This window comes from Myotis lucifugus, unplaced genomic scaffold (assembly GCF_000147115.1).
Source record: "Myotis lucifugus unplaced genomic scaffold, Myoluc2.0 scaffold_1085, whole genome shotgun sequence".
Lineage (NCBI taxonomy): Eukaryota > Metazoa > Chordata > Mammalia > Chiroptera > Vespertilionidae > Myotis > Myotis lucifugus.
This window is the reverse complement of record NW_005872133.1, coordinates 13,031-27,811: the sequence shown is the minus strand read 5'-3', so window position 1 is coordinate 27,811 and position 14,781 is coordinate 13,031. Positions and strand designations below refer to the sequence as shown.

The window sequence follows — 14,781 nt, the reverse complement described above, 5'->3', positions numbered from 1 at the left end:
CCCGCCCCTGGCGCCGGCTCGCCCCTCGCGAGCGCCGGATCACATTCGGTCCGGTCTACATTCGCGCTCCGGACCCCCGCGCCCCCAGAAAAGCCTCCGAGCGGAGCCACGCCCCTTTCGGGAGGCCCATTTGCACCGGCCTCTCGCGAAGCGGGCGTCTGTCTCCCTTCGGCCGTTCCGTCAGGTGCCGGGACATCCCGAGGCCAAGGCCACGCCCGATCCGGATGCCTCCGAACTTGGCTCCTTTCGCGCAGGAGGCCCCGCTCCTTTCCGAACGTAAGCGGTTCGGTGTTCGGTCGTCTTCAGCTCCCGTCAACCCGCAGCCTGAGGCCCCGCCCCCTCCTGCCGCCAGCGCTCCCCCTATTGGGGAGTCCCCGCCCCCTGGGCACCCGCTGTCGGTTCTCCGCCCGGACAGGCTCACCCCACTCGTGGGCGCGCGGTCCGCCGCCTCGCTCCCCTTCAGAATGTGGCGGCGTCCTCCGATGGAACCAGCTGGTCACCTCGTAAACACCAGCTCCCAGCGCCGGCGGGGCCGCCCCCTAGCAGCGCACCACAAGCGGCTTCCTCCACCGCCGCCCCATGCGGACCCCCTGCGTCAATTTCGTCACGCCGCCACCTCAGCGAAGCGGGAAGCCTGGGACCCGCCCCGCAGGACCGTAGCCCCGCCTTCCCCCTGAAGTGAAACACCTTAGCCCCGCCCCCCGGGACGCACCTCCCTAACCTGAGGCGTATTACCCTGGCCCCGCCCTCCTCCGCTGACGCAGCCTGGGGCCCCGCCCCCTTACGTCCGGACTCTGTCGGCCTGGCCCCCTGAGAATGTCCTGTTACCTCCTCTTTCCTGTGGTCTAAGCCGGTGGCCCCGCCTCCCTAAACGTGAGACTCCGCCCATCAGCCAATCCGGTTCACTTGCACCCAACTATCTCCGAAGGAAAACGAAGCCCCGCCCACCTCCGGTCGAAGTTCTTGGCCCCGCCCACTTCCGAACACAGACCATCGGTATTCGACCATCTCCGAAGAACACCGAAGCTCGTAGCCCCGCCTCCAAGCTGCCTCGAGACTGAGCCAGAAGGAACCCGAAGCGGAGGCCCCGCCTCCTTCCCGGACCAGTCCTGTTCCTCGGAGCCCGAAGCCCTGGCCCCTCCCCTTTCCGAGCACTAAGCCCCGCCTCGCTGTGTATTCTGGTTCGGTGGTTCCGGAGTCCAGGTCCAGTCGGGGACGCGTGCTCCCGGCGCCGAGTGCCAGCTCCTCCACTGCCTCTGAGCCTGTCGGGGGCCGCGCACCCGGCTCCAGATCGCTCAGCGCGTCCGGCTCCCGAGAGAGGCGGGGGCGCGCGGCGGGGAGGCGTGGCTGGCCCGGGGTGGACCTCGGGCCGGGACTGCTCAGCCGCCTCCTGCCTGGCGGGCGGCGCGGACGCCGACCCAGGTGGGCTGGGTGGGAGCGCCCGGAGAAGCGGTGGGGTCGCTGCCCATCTGGGGGTAACGGGGGCGGGGGCGGCGCCGGAACGCGGCCGAGCTCGGGATGGCGTAACTGCCTGTGGCTTCTCCGGGCGGACCTGACCGCGCCGGGTGCGCGCAGCCCGAGTGGGGCTGGGGAGGGAGCCTGGAAGACCCTCGGGAGGCCCGCCCTCGGGGCTGGAGGCAGGAGAGGGGGAGAAGGTGTGCAGGCTGGAGCCGGGCTGGGGGTCGGGAGACCTGCGTGCTCGAAGACGGAAGTGCTGGGGGACCAGATCCTCGTAGGAGGAGGGGGCTGGAGGCCTGGGTTCCCGAAAGAGGGGGCCTACGGGTGGAATCTATTCTTGGAGGAGGAAGGGCCTGGAGGTCCGGATTCTTATGTTCTCAAAGGAGAGGAGCTGAGGGTAGGGCTCCAAGCTCCTCGACAGCCGGGGACCGAGGAGCAGATTCCTGGATCCCTGCAGGGGGAGCGGCTGGGGGTCCCGACTCCTGGGTTCTGACTGTGAACCTCTGCCCCTCCCCCAGACCATGTCGCCAGAGGAGTGGACATATCTAGTGGTTCTGCTTATCTCCATCCCCATCGGCTTCCTCTTTAAGAAAGCTGGTGAGTCAGGTTCCCTCCCCAGTGGAAAATAAGGAGGGGGTGGGGGGACCAAGAGGGGTGAACCCCTGGAAGGCTTATGCTCTCTCTTCTCCCTGCAGGACCTGGGCTGAAGAGATGGGGGGCGGCCGCCGTGGGCCTGGGGCTCACCTTGTTCACCTGTGGCCCCCACACTTTGCACTCTCTGATCACCATCCTTGGGACCTGGGCCCTCATTCAGGCCCAGCCCTGGTGAGGATGCGGTGGGGGAGGTGGGGGGAGAGGTAGCAACCTGTCTCTTCTCTCGAGTCTTGCCTGACCTCTGCCTCACTCTGTGGGCGTCTCTCATTGATCTGTTTCTTTGGGTCATTCGTGTTTTCCTCTCCTGCTTTCCTGGGCCTCGTTCCTGTGTGTGTGTTTGGGTCCTCGACAGCCTCATCATGGATTCAGGAGAGGGCGACATCACTCCTCTGCTGGCCCTGCCACCTCTCATATTCATATTCATATTCCCTCTCCTTCCTCCCAGTAAAAGGTGGATGGAAGGGTGTTCACCCTGAAGCCCGAAGCTCTCTCAACCTCTTCTCATTCTCTTTATTTCTGTGCATTTGTATGTGGCTATGCCTCTTCTCTCAATCTTGTTCATTCTGCCCACACCCCCTGCCCCCCAATTTCTGTCTCTGAAGGTGGGGAGGTCGGGGAGGGCTTGTAGCTAGAACGTGGGGAGGCGGAGGCCGGGTCAGCTCCCAGAGCCCGGCACCACCTCCTCCTACCTCTGCCCCAGCTCCTGCCACGCCCTGGCCCTGGCCTGGACCTTCTCCTACCTCCTGTTCTTCCGCGCGCTCAGCCTGCTGGGCCTGCCCACTCCCACGCCCTTCACCAACGCCGTGCAGCTGCTGCTGACACTGAAGGTCAGACTCCCCTCCACCCTCCCGTGTGCCAGTTAACCCCCCAACTTCACCTCCTCCTCCCCGCCGCTCCCAGGAGGAACAGGGGAGGCGGGATTTTATCTCCCACGCACCCTGGGCGGGGCCTCACCTCTCAGTTCTCACCCTGGGGGAAGAGGTACCTTGAATACTGCATTTCTGGGAGGCCGGAGGCGGAGCTAAGTACCCACCTACACGCCTTCCGGCCTCTTTGGGGCAAGCTGTGCTGTGAAAGAGGGAGACCAGCTTTGGGGGAAGGCACTTATCCAAGGACAGGAAACCAGGACACCCAGGTCTGGCGCTAAGTCACCTGGGAAGATCGGTGAAAACAGCTTCCCAGGCCCCATCCCAGGTCAAAAAGCCTGAGTTCCCACGGGGCGCAGGGCTCTGGCCACCAATCAGTGAGCAGAACAGGCACCCGAGCTAGCGAACCGGGTCCCTTCAGGAGGGAGTTGGGGACAGCAGGCGATGCTTAGGGAGAAGAGGTGGAGGCATGGTCATCAACGTGCAAGGACAGCGCCAGTGGAGGGAGCAGCTGCTGGCCAGCTGTGTGCCGGCCACATGGACAGGTCCCAGAAGGAAGGAGGAGCGGCAGGGACCACACCACGCAGGGCCTTGCTGGCCGATGCGAGGAGTTTGGGCTTCTTCCTGTGGGGGCCCAGATCCCTCGGAAGAGGTTTTTGGTTTGTTGTCAGGAGGGGTAATGTGACCAAATTTGCATTTTTTTCCCAAATTTTATTGATTTTTAGAGAGAGAGGAAAGGGGAGAGAAACAGCTTATTTGTTGTTCCACGTATTTATGCATTCCTTGGTTGATTCTTTTTTTAAATGTATTTATTGATTTTAAAGAGAGATAGGAAGGGGGAGAGCGAAACATTGACTTGTTCCACTTATGCATTCCTTGGTTGATTCTTTTTTTTTTTAATGTATTTATTGATTTTAGGGAGAGAAGAAGGGAGAGAGAGAAACATCGACTTGTCGTTCCACTTATCTGTGCATTCATTGGTTGATCCTTGTCTGTGCCCTGGCCAGAGGTCAAACCGCAACCTTGGCGTAGGGGACGATGCTCTAACCACTGGCCAGGGCAGATTTGCGTGTTTAGAAATCTCGCTCCGGGTGCTTCCAGGCGATTGCAGCAGAAAGGGCGAGATGGGATGCGGTCCAGCTGGCGGCTCAATCAGGCTGTGGGCAGCTCGGTCAGTCCGAGTCCCAACAGCAAACGCCCAATTTAGGATGAGTACGTGCAGGAGCTGAAGGGACAGCTCAGGAGGAACCCTGGCCCAGCCGCTGGGGAGGAGCCCCAGGGGACGACAGGAGGGGCAGGCAGAGGAGCCGGGAAGGAGGAGGCTGCAGAGAGGCGAGCTCCCCCGGAGGTGTCCCTGGGGTCACACCAGCCCACAGTGGAATGAAACCCCAGCCCCCAGTCCTGCCTTCCTCCGTGGCTGGGCAGACTCTGCCCCACGGTGGAGGTGGAGACAAAACTAAAGGAGCAGGGCTTGGGCTCCAGAGACCTGAGGGAATAGATCTGGGGCCTGAACAATTAATGGGATGGCGGTGCCATTGCCTGAGGGGAGCGGATCTGGTTTGGGGAGTGGGTAATACTGTGCATGTGCCCGGTAGACATCTGAATATTGGTCAGAGGCAACTTGATGAATAGGTTTGGGGGAGAGAGATCCCAGCCAGGAGTAGAGTGTTGTTGGGGTCCAGCCCCAGCAGGTCCAGGGGTTCCCAAAGGTGTGAACGGAGTCGGTGAAGAATGAAGGACACGGAGACAGCGTTCAGATGAGATTATCCTACCCAGTAAAGGTTATGTCCTCCCAGCCTCCCTGCTTGCCTTCCCTGGGACTGCCCTGTGTCGGTGGGTCTCCAGGGGTATAGGCTTTGGTGCTTTCCCTGGTGGGCAGACCCCTGGGGATGTGGGCCCAAGTCCCAAATTTATTGCCAACAGTCTTAGTCCAAGTTCTTCATAAGTAGTACATGGTATTTCTGTAACACTAGGGGGTTTTACTGATTTATTCCCTTCCTTAGTCCTGTTAATCCCTAACTCCAGGGAAAAATCTCCACCTGGGGAAACAACCTTTCTCAGGGAGGTGGTCCTGCTTAAAACACATAGCGCTAAGAGGGGGAGCAAACATATGCCATATACGCCAGGTCCCTTGAAACATATGCTGTGCAGATGTTTCTTCCCTGCAGTGACTGTGTCAAGCAGCAAGGGTGGACCGGCTTCCGGCAGAGTGTAGGAGTCATGAGGTGAAGGTGAGGGGTATCTAAAGCCCCAGGCAGCAGGAGAACAAAGAAGGAGGGAACACGGAGAAAGAAGACTAGGCAGTGTTCTCAGTGGTTGGCCTGTGCACTGAAGGGTCATGGATTCAGTTCCCGGTCAAGGGCACACACCTGGGTTGTAGGTTTGACTCCTGGCCCTGGTCAGGGTGCGTGTGGGAGGCAACCAATTAATGTGTCTCTCTCACATCAATGTTTCTCTCTCTCATTTCTTCCCTCCCTTCCACTCTCTAAAAATAAATGGAAAAATATCCTCGGGTGAGGATTAACAAAACAGAACAACAAAAAAAGAAGACAGGTGGGCCCAGAAGTGAGCCCTGGTGAGCACCTGCCATCGATAGAGACTCTAAGATGCCAGATGCTCCCTGGGGAGTAGAACTCGGCTCCCAGCTGCACCCCAGCATCCTTGGCTGCCGAGAGGGGTAGCTTAAGGGAGGAGGTGTGAGGCGGAACCGAGTCTGACTTGTTCCCCACCCCCACCCCTTCCTCCCAGCTGGTGAGTCTGGCCAGTGAGGTACAGGACCTGCACCTGGCCCAGAGGAAGGAAATGGCTGCGGGCTTCAGCCAGGGGCCCAGCCTGGGGCTGCTGCCCTACATCCCCTCTCTGATGGAGACACTCAGCTACAGCTACTGCTACGTGGGAATCCTGACCGGTGAGTGCCTGCTCCCCGGCCCGCCTCTCCCCGCCTCCCCTGCCCCCTCTCCCCATCCAGCATCCGCCGCTCCCACGGTGAGCTTCTGCGCCAGACCCTCCCACTGGACCCAGGGCTCCCCCAGGGGAGACTCTGCCGGTTCTCGGCCTGTGGTTCCGTGTAGCCTTTTGGGAATGACAACTGTATTGAGCTATAATTGACACCTTTTCCCACCATCGCCACGGCCAGTTCGCTGGTGTTCAGTGTGTTCACGGAGTTGTGCAACTGCCCCTGCCGCATAGTGGTAGAACAGTTTCATCACCCCACAGAGAAACACTGCGGCCCTCGCCGGTCTGACTCAGTGGATAGAGCATCGGCCTGTGGACTGAAGGGTCCCAGGTTCGATTCCGGTCAAGGGCACATGCCTGGGTTGCAGGCTCGATCCCCAGTGGGGGGTGTGCAGGGGGCAGCTGATCAATGATTCTCTCTTGTTGCTATTTCTGTTGCTCCCTTTCCCTTCCTCTCTGAAATCAATAAATATATATTTAAAAGAAAAAAGAGAGAGCCCTAACCGGTTTGGCTCAGTGGATAGAGTGTCGGCCTGCAGACTCAAGGGTCCCAGGTTCGATTCCAGTCAAGGGCATGTACCTTAGTTGTGGGCACATCCCCAGTAGGAGGCGTGCAGGAGGCAGCTGATCGATGTTTCTCTCTCATTGATGTTTCTAACTCTCTATCCCTCTCCCTTCCTCTCTGTAAAAATTCAATAAAATATATTTTAAAAAGAAAAGAAAAAGAGAGAAACACTTCCCTTCAGCCATCATCCCCCAAACCTCCTCCAGCCCCAGTCCCTGGAACCACTGATTACCTTTCTGTCTGCGCCGTCCTGCTCACCGTGAGCATTTAGATTAGAATGAACGCACGCGCTGCACGGCCTTTATGACGTGCCAGGCTCCTGACAGCTGTCACCTCTGTCACCCACTGCTCCCTCCCTCACATGGGCTGTCATTTTATCTGAAACAGCCTCCCATTCTCCATCATCGTCCCTCTGCCGGCCCCACCCCACTCAGTGGCTGAGGAGTCCTTGTGAAAGGTGACTGGTGCTGTCCAGCCCCAACAGCTCGCCAGGGTTTCCTAGCACTGAGAACAAACCCCAGAGTCCTCCTGGGTTCCCGGGACGGTCGGTCTGTCTGTCTGTCTGACTCCATTTGTGTCAGAGCCTCTGTGCCCCTCACTGTCGGGGTCTTTGTCCCCCTCTACAATTGTCTGTCCCACTTTTCTTGTCTTTGAGTCCCTTGTCCTCCCCTCTGCTTCCATGTCCCTTTTATTTTAGTTTATTTTTTACATTTTGTTAATCCTCACCTGAGGATATCTTTCCATTGATTTTTTTTATTATATTTTTATTGATTTCAGAGAGGAAGGGAGAGGGAGCGAGAGATAGAAACATCAATGATGAGAGAGAATCATTGATTGGCTGCCTCCTGCACACCCCCTACTGGGGATCAAGCCTGCAACCCAGGCATGTGCCCTTGACTGGAATCAAACCCTTCAGTCCGAAGCCCCATGCTCTATCCACTGAACCAAACCGGCTAGGGCCCCACTGATATTTAGAGAGAGTAGAAGGGAGGGGAAGAGACAGAAAGAGAAACATCGATGTGAGAGAGACACCTCGATGTATGTGCCCTTGACCAAAATCGAACCCGGGACCCTTCAGCCCATGGCCTCGCTCTGTCCACTGAGCCAAACTGGCTAGGGCCCTTCTTGTCCCTTTTACTCTGGGTCTCCAGCCCCTCCCTCTGGGTTTCCCTCCCCCACCCCTGTCTCTGCTTTTCTCTCGGTCTCTGTCCCCCTTCAGCCCCCAGGTTTCTGGCCCTCGCCTCCCCCAGACTTGAGCCCTGCCCTCCGTCCCCGGTCCGGCCGGGTAGGTCTCTGACCGCTGCCCCTGCCCCTCTGCCACAGGCCCGTTCTTCCGCTACCGCACGTACCTGGACTGGCTGGAGCAGCCGTTCCCGGGCGCCGTGCCCAGCCTGCGGCCCCTGCTGCGCCGCGCCTGGCCGGCCCCGCTCTTCGGGCTGCTCTTCCTGCTGTCCTCGCACCTCTTCCCGCTGGAGGCCGTGCGCGAGGACGCCTTCTACGCGCGCCCGCTGCCCGCCCGCCTCTTCTACATGGTCCCGGTCTTCTTCGCCTTCCGCATGCGCTTCTACGTGGCCTGGATCGCCGCGGAGTGCGGCTGCATTGCCGCCGGCTTCGGGGCCTACCCCGTGGCCGCCAAAGCCCGGGCTGGGGGCGGCCCCACCCTCCCATGCGCACCCCCCAGCAGGTCAGGCGGCGGGAGGGCGGTGACCCCAGACCTGGCAGGCCCCATCACCACGGGCTGGCCCTGCCCCTAGCAGGGAGGATAGCGGGGATCGGGGCCAGGGCCACCACCTGTTGTTGTCACAGTGTCGCCCCTGGGCCACCCACAGTTCGCCTTCCCCTGCCCCAGGGAACAGCATTTCTGATACCTGTGGATCTCCCTTGTTGCCAGTGCTTATCACCCCTTGGGATGGCGAGTTGCTCTCTGTCGCTAGGAAAAGAAAGGTAGTATCCTAGCAACCATGTGTGGCCCCTCGGTTGCCATGGAAATGTCACTCCAATAATCCGATTGTTCCTGGTTGTTCAGGATGCCATCGTTAGGCAGTGATGGGTTGCCCTTTGTTGCTAGGGAAACGGTTCCCTAGCAACCATGGTCCACTCCTTCCAGCTAGAAGGGTTGCTCTTTGTTGCTATAAAAATGGCACCAACTTGCCCCTTTGTCGCTTGGAGCCAGCATTTCCTTTCTCCCTCCCCCCAACCCCCAAAGGGACGTTATCACAGCCTGCAGTTGCCCCTGTTTCTAAGGAAATGGCATCCCTGACGCGCTGGCCTCTAGCAGAGGGGACACCATTCCTAGCAACCGCAGGTCGCCTTCCTATGTTGCTAAGGAAGCCAGTTCCCCTGGTAACAATGGATTGACATTGTTGCTAACAAGGCTACACCCCCCAGCTCCTTCACTGCTAGGTAAGTCACACTGCTGGTAACTATGGGCTCTCTTGTTGCTAAGGAAGTGTTGCTCCTGTGTTGCTAGGGAAATGGTGCCCCTAGCAACCAGGAACGGACTTGCCTCTCTATTCCTAGCAACCGCAGTCATCTCAGCCAGGACTGGGGGAGCAGCCACTCCTCGGTGTAAATTATGAAATATTCCTTGATCGGGTGGGGCCGTGCCCAAGCAGACATGAACTGCCATTCCACGTGGGGGAGGTGGCACCCCCACGGGAATTTATTCCACTGCCCTTCTAACCATGGGTGGACCTCCAGTGGCTGGAGAGGACGTCCCCCAGAAAATGCCCGGTGGGAACCAAAGGCTTTTCTAACCCTGCTTGCCCCCCCTCCGAGTGGATGGCTCCCCTCCCGTTATCAGAAGCCACCAGGCACCCAGGTGGGCCAAGGATGCCTCCCACTGCTGGGGGTGTTGGCACCAGTAACCAGGAACCACCAGATTGCTGGGGATGACACTTCCTGAACAATCGTAAGAACCAATAGCCAAAGGCCCTTTCCGGAGCCTTTTCTAAACATCCTAGATCTTGTTGTTAAAGAATGACCTTTCCCTAGCAACAGAGACCATCCAGGCCTCGAACATCTCCCTAGCAACCACGGGCCACCTCGTTGTTAAGGATGCTACTTCCCTAGCAACCGCAGTGTCCGACGACTCAGAGGGGACAGCACTTGGAGGCTTCTCTGAATACACTGAGCTTGGTTGCTAAGGAATGGCCTTTCCCTGGCATCGGGGACCAGTGAAGGGTCGGGTTGCTAAGGACTCGTGGCCTTCAAGGCTTTTTCTCGGGGCCCTGTGGCCAAGAGCACACGGTTGTTGGTGAACTGTGCGCCCCACCTCCTTCCTCCCCAAAAAGGCTCCCTTTGGGCTACCGTTCCCTGTTGCCCGAGCCACTGTGACAGCCAGGGGGCTGTCACCTGCCCTCCACCACCTCCTTAGCATCGGGGCTGGGACAACAACTGGCATCGGGAGGGGGCCTGGCTGAGTTGCATGTCTGTCCCCCACCCCCACCCTCCACCCCCCAGTCTGGAGGAGGCGTCTGCCCTGGAGTACGACTACGAGACCATCCGCAACATCGACTGCTACGGCACAGACTTCTGCACGCGGGTGCGGGAGGGCATGCGGTACTGGAACATGACGGTGCAGTGGTGGCTGGCGCAGTACATCTACAAGACTGCGCCCACTCGCTCCTACGTCCTCAGGTGAGCCTGCCAGCCCCAGACCAGACGGAACTACATCTTCCAGCAGCACATGGGGCAGCCTGCCGCTATCTGGCTGGGCCTCCTCCCCTGAGGGTCAAGGGAGTCGTAGTTTCTTTCTTTTTAAATATATATTTTATTGATTTCTTACAAAGAGGAAGGGAGAGGGATAGAGAGCCAGAAACATCGATGAGAGAAACATTGATCAGCCGCCTCCCGCACACCTCCCACTGGGGATGTGCCCGCAACCCAGGTACATGCCCTTGACCGGAAACAAACCTGGGACCTTTCAGTCCGCAGGCCGACGCTCTATCCACTGAGCCAAACCGGTTAGGGCTCATCCAATATTTCTTCAGTGGAGACTTTGTGCAATACATTATCTTTCAAACTTTAGGAAGTAGGAACTGTTATCCCCATTTGAAGGATGAGAGTAAGGCTCAGACAGGTTAGGCAACCTCCCGGGTGTCACTCAGCCTTCCTGGAGCCACCAGATGAGGTCAGGATACCCAACGAAGCTTTCTCATAATGAAGCCATTACAAAAAATGGTAGTGGCAGTGCTACAAAAATAACACACACAGGGTTGGCGGCCTGCCACAAGGAAAGCCCAATTCATGAGGCAGGTGCTGGTGCAGAAGGAAAGAGGTTTATTCAGGTGCCGCACAACCGGGGGGAATGGTGGACTCCCATCTCCAAGACCATCTCCCCTTCCTGCTCAAGCCCACAGTGCTGACAGGGAGGGGAGGACTTTTTAAAAATACCCAATTATTTTGCTAGCTTTTGATGGGCCGGGGTTCTGTCCATTCATCTTTCTAGCTTTTGGCGTGCTTGGCGTAAGAACCTCCCCCTGAGCCCTCATGGCCAGTGGGGGAGACTTCCCAGAGCTCCCTGAGTATCTGCAGCAACAGTGGGAGTTCTGGAAGCAGACCTACCTGAGTGTATGATCCGATTTACATTATAAAGACCACCCCTGGCCTTGTGTGGGGAATGGAGTGGAGGGGGAGAAAGGCAGCAGGAGGCAAAGATGGGGGACAAGTTCGGAGGCCTTTGGGGCTGGCTGAGTGGGAGATGAGGATGTGCTGGAATAGAAAACAGAAGCTGAAGACGTGGGTGGGTTTGAGAGCTGGACTCAGGCCTGGCACGGACTGGATGTGGGGCATGGACAAGAGAGGAAATGAAACACAATGCCGGGGGGTGGGTGTGGGTCACCGAGGGCAGGGAAAGGCCGTTTCCTGAGAAGGGAACACAGCAGGAGGGAGTTTCGGGTGTGGGTGGGTGTTAGGTTCCCAGCTGGGGTTCTTGGAGAGGCAGTCAGTGATGTGGTCCTGGGCTTCGGGGAAAGGCTGGTGGGAGAAGTGGACACTGGAGCATCCTCAGGTAGAGGCGATATTAAAGCTCGGAGGCTGAGTGTGAGGCCAAAGCCCAGGACGCTCCCGTGTTTAAACCAGGGGTTCTCAACTGGGGCGCTGGTGCTGCCCCCAGGGTGCATTTGTCCATGTGCGGGGATGTGCTTGTCATAACGAGAGGTGCTTCTAGTGGGCGGAGTCCAGGGTGCTGCTCAGCATCATAGGATGCTCACAGGACGGTCACACCAACAAAGAGCCCCCCAGCCCCCAATGTCAGTGGCGCTGAGACTGAGAGAGACTGGTATGGACCAGGAACGAGGGGGAGCAAGGACGCAGCATGAGACCGGAGGTCAGGCAAGTGTTCACTCCGGAAGGGAGCCCAGGGAGCCGGACGTTTCAAGGAGGAATCCTTTGTGTCGGATGCTTCCAGGGGCTCAGTTCCATGAAGGCAGGTGGGGCCTCTGGGTTGGGCGTGATGGGAAGCAGCAACCTTGCCCGGAGCAGTGAGGAGGGTGGAGGTGAGAGCCCGCTTGGGTGCGTTCAGGAGAATGGAAGGAGTCCTGGCCGGTGTGGCTCGCTTGGTGGAGTGTTGTCCGGTACACCCGAAGGTCGCAGGTTCGGTTTGCAGTCGGTGTACACACCCGGGTTGCGGGTTTCATCCCTGGTCAGGGTGCTCACGGGAGGCAACCAATCAATGTTTCTCTCACATTGACGTTTCTCTCTCCCTCTCCCTTCCTCTCTCTCTAATACAAAATAATAACCATCAATTAAAGAGAATGGAAGGGAGACCTTGAAGAAGAGCACGGACAAGTCTTTGGAGAGTCAGGGAGGCAGAGGAGGAAGCAGATCGGATGGAGGACAAGTTTGAGATGCTGTCCTGTTCCTCCCCGCCCCCCATGGGGAAAACATCTTTACATTCTACCAACCCAGGGAATTCTCTCTCCACCGTCAGTAGGAGAGAAAGAACACAGTTCTGTGGACTGAAGGGCCCTGGGGTTGATTCCGGTCAAGGGCAGGGACCTCGGTTGCAGGCTTGATCCCCACCCGGCCCTGGCCGGGGCATGTGCTACAGGCAACCAATGGATGTGTGTCTCCCACATTGATGTTTCTCTCTTTGTCTTCCACTCTCTCTAAACATCAATGGGAAAATACCCTCTGGTGAGGATTAACAAAATACCAGAGCAGGAAGAGGTCCCTACGCCCCCAACGATGGGGTGGTCAGCACTGTGTCCCCCATGAGGTGGTTTTTGACGCTTCAGGAAGTGTCGGAGGGAAATGTTGATGCCATGGGCAGGACAGAACACACACACACACACACACACACACACACACACACACACACACCACAGGCCACACTCAAGCTAAACGGAAGAGTTCCGAGTCCTCCATAGAAGTGAAAATCAGAGCCCAAATATGTGGGCTTTCGAGGGCCCGCATTCAGGGTGCACAAGGAGAGGGGGCCATAGCTAGAGATGTCAGAGCCATCACAGAGCAGGATTGTAACCCTGGGTCCCCAAAGAGGAAGGGGGTGCTGAGGGGGGTTAACTGGGTTCCTGAAAAGAAAGTAGAGCCTCCTGGGTCTGGGGGAGGAGGGGGCTGAGGCCTGACACCCTCCTTCCCCTCCCCCCCGCACCCCTCCCCCGCAGGAGCGCCTGGACCATGCTGCTGAGCGCCTACTGGCACGGCCTGCACCCTGGCTACTACCTGAGCTTCCTGACCATCCCGCTGTGCCTGGCGGCCGAGGTCCGGCTGGAGGCGGCGCTGCGGTGGCGGCTGGGCCCGGGCGGCCAGCAGGCCTGGGACTGGGCGCACTGGTTCCTGAAGATGCGCGCCTACGACTACATGTGCATGGGCTTCGTGCTGCTCTCCCTGGGCGACACCCTCCGCTACTGGGCCTCCGTCTACTTCTGCATCCACGTCCTGGCGCTGGCGGCGCTGGGCGTCGGGCTGGCCGTGGGGGCGGGCGGCCCCGGCCGGCGGAAGGCGGCGCCCCAGGCCGCCGGCCTCGCCCCCGAGAAGCTGCGGGAGGAGTGAGCTGCCCCCGCGCCTCCGCCCGGCCAGGCCGCCAAGCTTCTGCCCGGGATGCCGTGACCCCGGCAGCCGGCTCCTTCCCGGGAAGCCCTGGATTCGGGGCCGGGGCCTGGAGAGGATCCCGCTCCGCGCAGCACCCGCACAGCCCAGCTCCCCGGGCCCCAAGGCGCTGCCCAGACAGGACGCCCCGCCCCGCAGCACCTCCCGGTTTCCGGGCTCCCGGACAGCAGGGCCCGCGGCCAGGCCCTCGGGGTGCGGGCACCGCTTCCCCGTGGCTTCCGTTCCACTTCTGTGTCCTCACACCCGCGTCTCGGGCCGGGAGGGAACATCGCCTCCGGTTTCCCAAAGGGGAAACTGAGGCCGCGCCCGCGCGCATGTGCGGTTCTCTCCCAATAAAGCGTTGTGCACGGACTGTGTGGAGTGTCTGGGGGGTCCCTCCACGTGGGGGGCAGGGGCCCCGAGCCCGGAGCAGTGCCCGCCGGTGCCGTGGACTCCAGCTCCCAGCACCCCGCCCGCAGCAGCGGCGCGCAGGTGGAGGAAGTGCCGCTCCCTCCGGCCCAGGTGCACCTGCCCCGGCCCCGCCTCCCGGGCGGTGCCCTCCGCGCTGGTCGCCAAGGACGGAAGCAGCCGCTCGGGGCCATGGAGGAGAGCCCGGCCTGGGAGCCCCCGGGCTGGGGCCCCCCTGGGAGGTGGCCGGCACCCCGGGAGGCCAGAGCAGGTGGGGGCCAGCTGGGCCCGCGGGTGGGCGAGGGGCCCTGATGAGGCCGGACAGCTGGGTCCCGAGGGCGGGAGTGGGAGGGGCGTCCATTCCTTTCCCAGGTTTCTGGGGGGAAGGGAATCCGAGGCTGGGAATCCAGGGCCCAGCGGAGGAGTGTGGGGTAGGGGCTGGACTCAAATATCTGAAGAGTGGGAGGGGCCAGGGGCCCCAAATAATCAATAAAAGGGAAAAGGAAGTTGAAGAGTGAACTCCTGGGGCCTGAAGGGTACGCACTGAGTCTGAAGGAGGAGGAGGGGCTGGGGCCCTGGACTCCTGGGTCTGAGGGAGGAGGGGCTGGGGGCCTGGGCTCCTGGGTCTGAGAGAGGAGGGGTTGGGGGCCCTTGGGGTCTGGGGCTCCTGGGTTCTGAGGGGAGGAGGGGCTGGGGGCTGGGACTCCTGGGTTCTTAAGGGAGGGAGGGGGCTGGGGGGCTTGGACTCCTGGGGTCTGAAGGGAGGAGGCTGGGGGGCCTGGGGCTCCTGGGTCTGAAGGGAGGAGGGACTGGGGGGCTTGGACT

At 59.9% G+C, this 14,781-nt stretch overlaps 3 protein-coding genes across 5 annotated transcripts in view; 2 read left to right on the top strand and 1 right to left on the bottom strand.

Moving 5' to 3' along the window:
• Positions 1 to 663, bottom strand: part of TSEN34 (tRNA splicing endonuclease subunit 34) — a 5,673-nt gene extending 5,010 nt beyond the window's left edge. The window contains exon 1 of the mRNA XM_006107269.3: positions 422 to 663. The gene's annotated coding sequence lies outside the window, so the exon portion shown is untranslated. The remainder of the gene's footprint in view (positions 1 to 421) is intronic.
• Positions 664 to 1,149: 486 nt separating this feature from the next.
• On the top strand, positions 1,150 to 13,921 carry MBOAT7 (membrane bound O-acyltransferase domain containing 7). Of its 3 annotated transcripts, none has more exons than XM_023747985.1 (8): positions 1,150 to 1,422; positions 1,977 to 2,055; positions 2,154 to 2,283; positions 2,813 to 2,939; positions 5,727 to 5,886; positions 7,822 to 8,182; positions 9,961 to 10,137; positions 13,125 to 13,921. In XM_023747985.1, the coding sequence occupies exons 2-8, from the start codon at positions 1,980 to 1,982 to the stop codon at positions 13,510 to 13,512; spliced, it is 1,419 nt and encodes a 472-aa protein (XP_023603753.1). In that variant the 5' UTR covers positions 1,150 to 1,422; positions 1,977 to 1,979; the 3' UTR covers positions 13,513 to 13,921. The 3 variants fall into 3 exon arrangements, with proteins under 3 accessions (XP_023603753.1, XP_023603755.1, XP_023603756.1); XM_023747987.1 differs by having other exon boundaries at positions 1,160 to 1,290; XM_023747988.1 differs by lacking the exons at positions 1,150 to 1,422; positions 1,977 to 2,055; positions 2,813 to 2,939 and having other exon boundaries at positions 2,170 to 2,283.
• A 163-nt stretch (positions 13,922 to 14,084) lies between these two features.
• Positions 14,085 to 14,781, top strand: part of TMC4 (transmembrane channel like 4) — a 10,833-nt gene continuing 10,136 nt past the window's right edge. Inside the window, 1 exon segment of the mRNA XM_023747984.1 lies at positions 14,085 to 14,227. Within this exon segment, the coding sequence (XP_023603752.1) occupies positions 14,149 to 14,227 (79 nt within the window). The 5' untranslated portion in view covers positions 14,085 to 14,148.

Excerpts from the sequence above, each read along its gene's own strand:
- MBOAT7 (XM_023747985.1), top strand. The coding sequence starts at position 1,980 with ATGTCGCCAGAGGAGTGGACATATCTAGTGGTTCTGCTTATCTCCATC. Across the intron at positions 2,940-5,726 it reads AGCTGCTGCTGACACTGAAG|CTGGTGAGTCTGGCCAGTGA; the intron begins GTCAGACTCCCC and ends CCTTCCTCCCAG. Across the intron at positions 5,887-7,821 it reads CTACGTGGGAATCCTGACCG|GCCCGTTCTTCCGCTACCGC; the intron begins GTGAGTGCCTGC and ends CCTCTGCCACAG.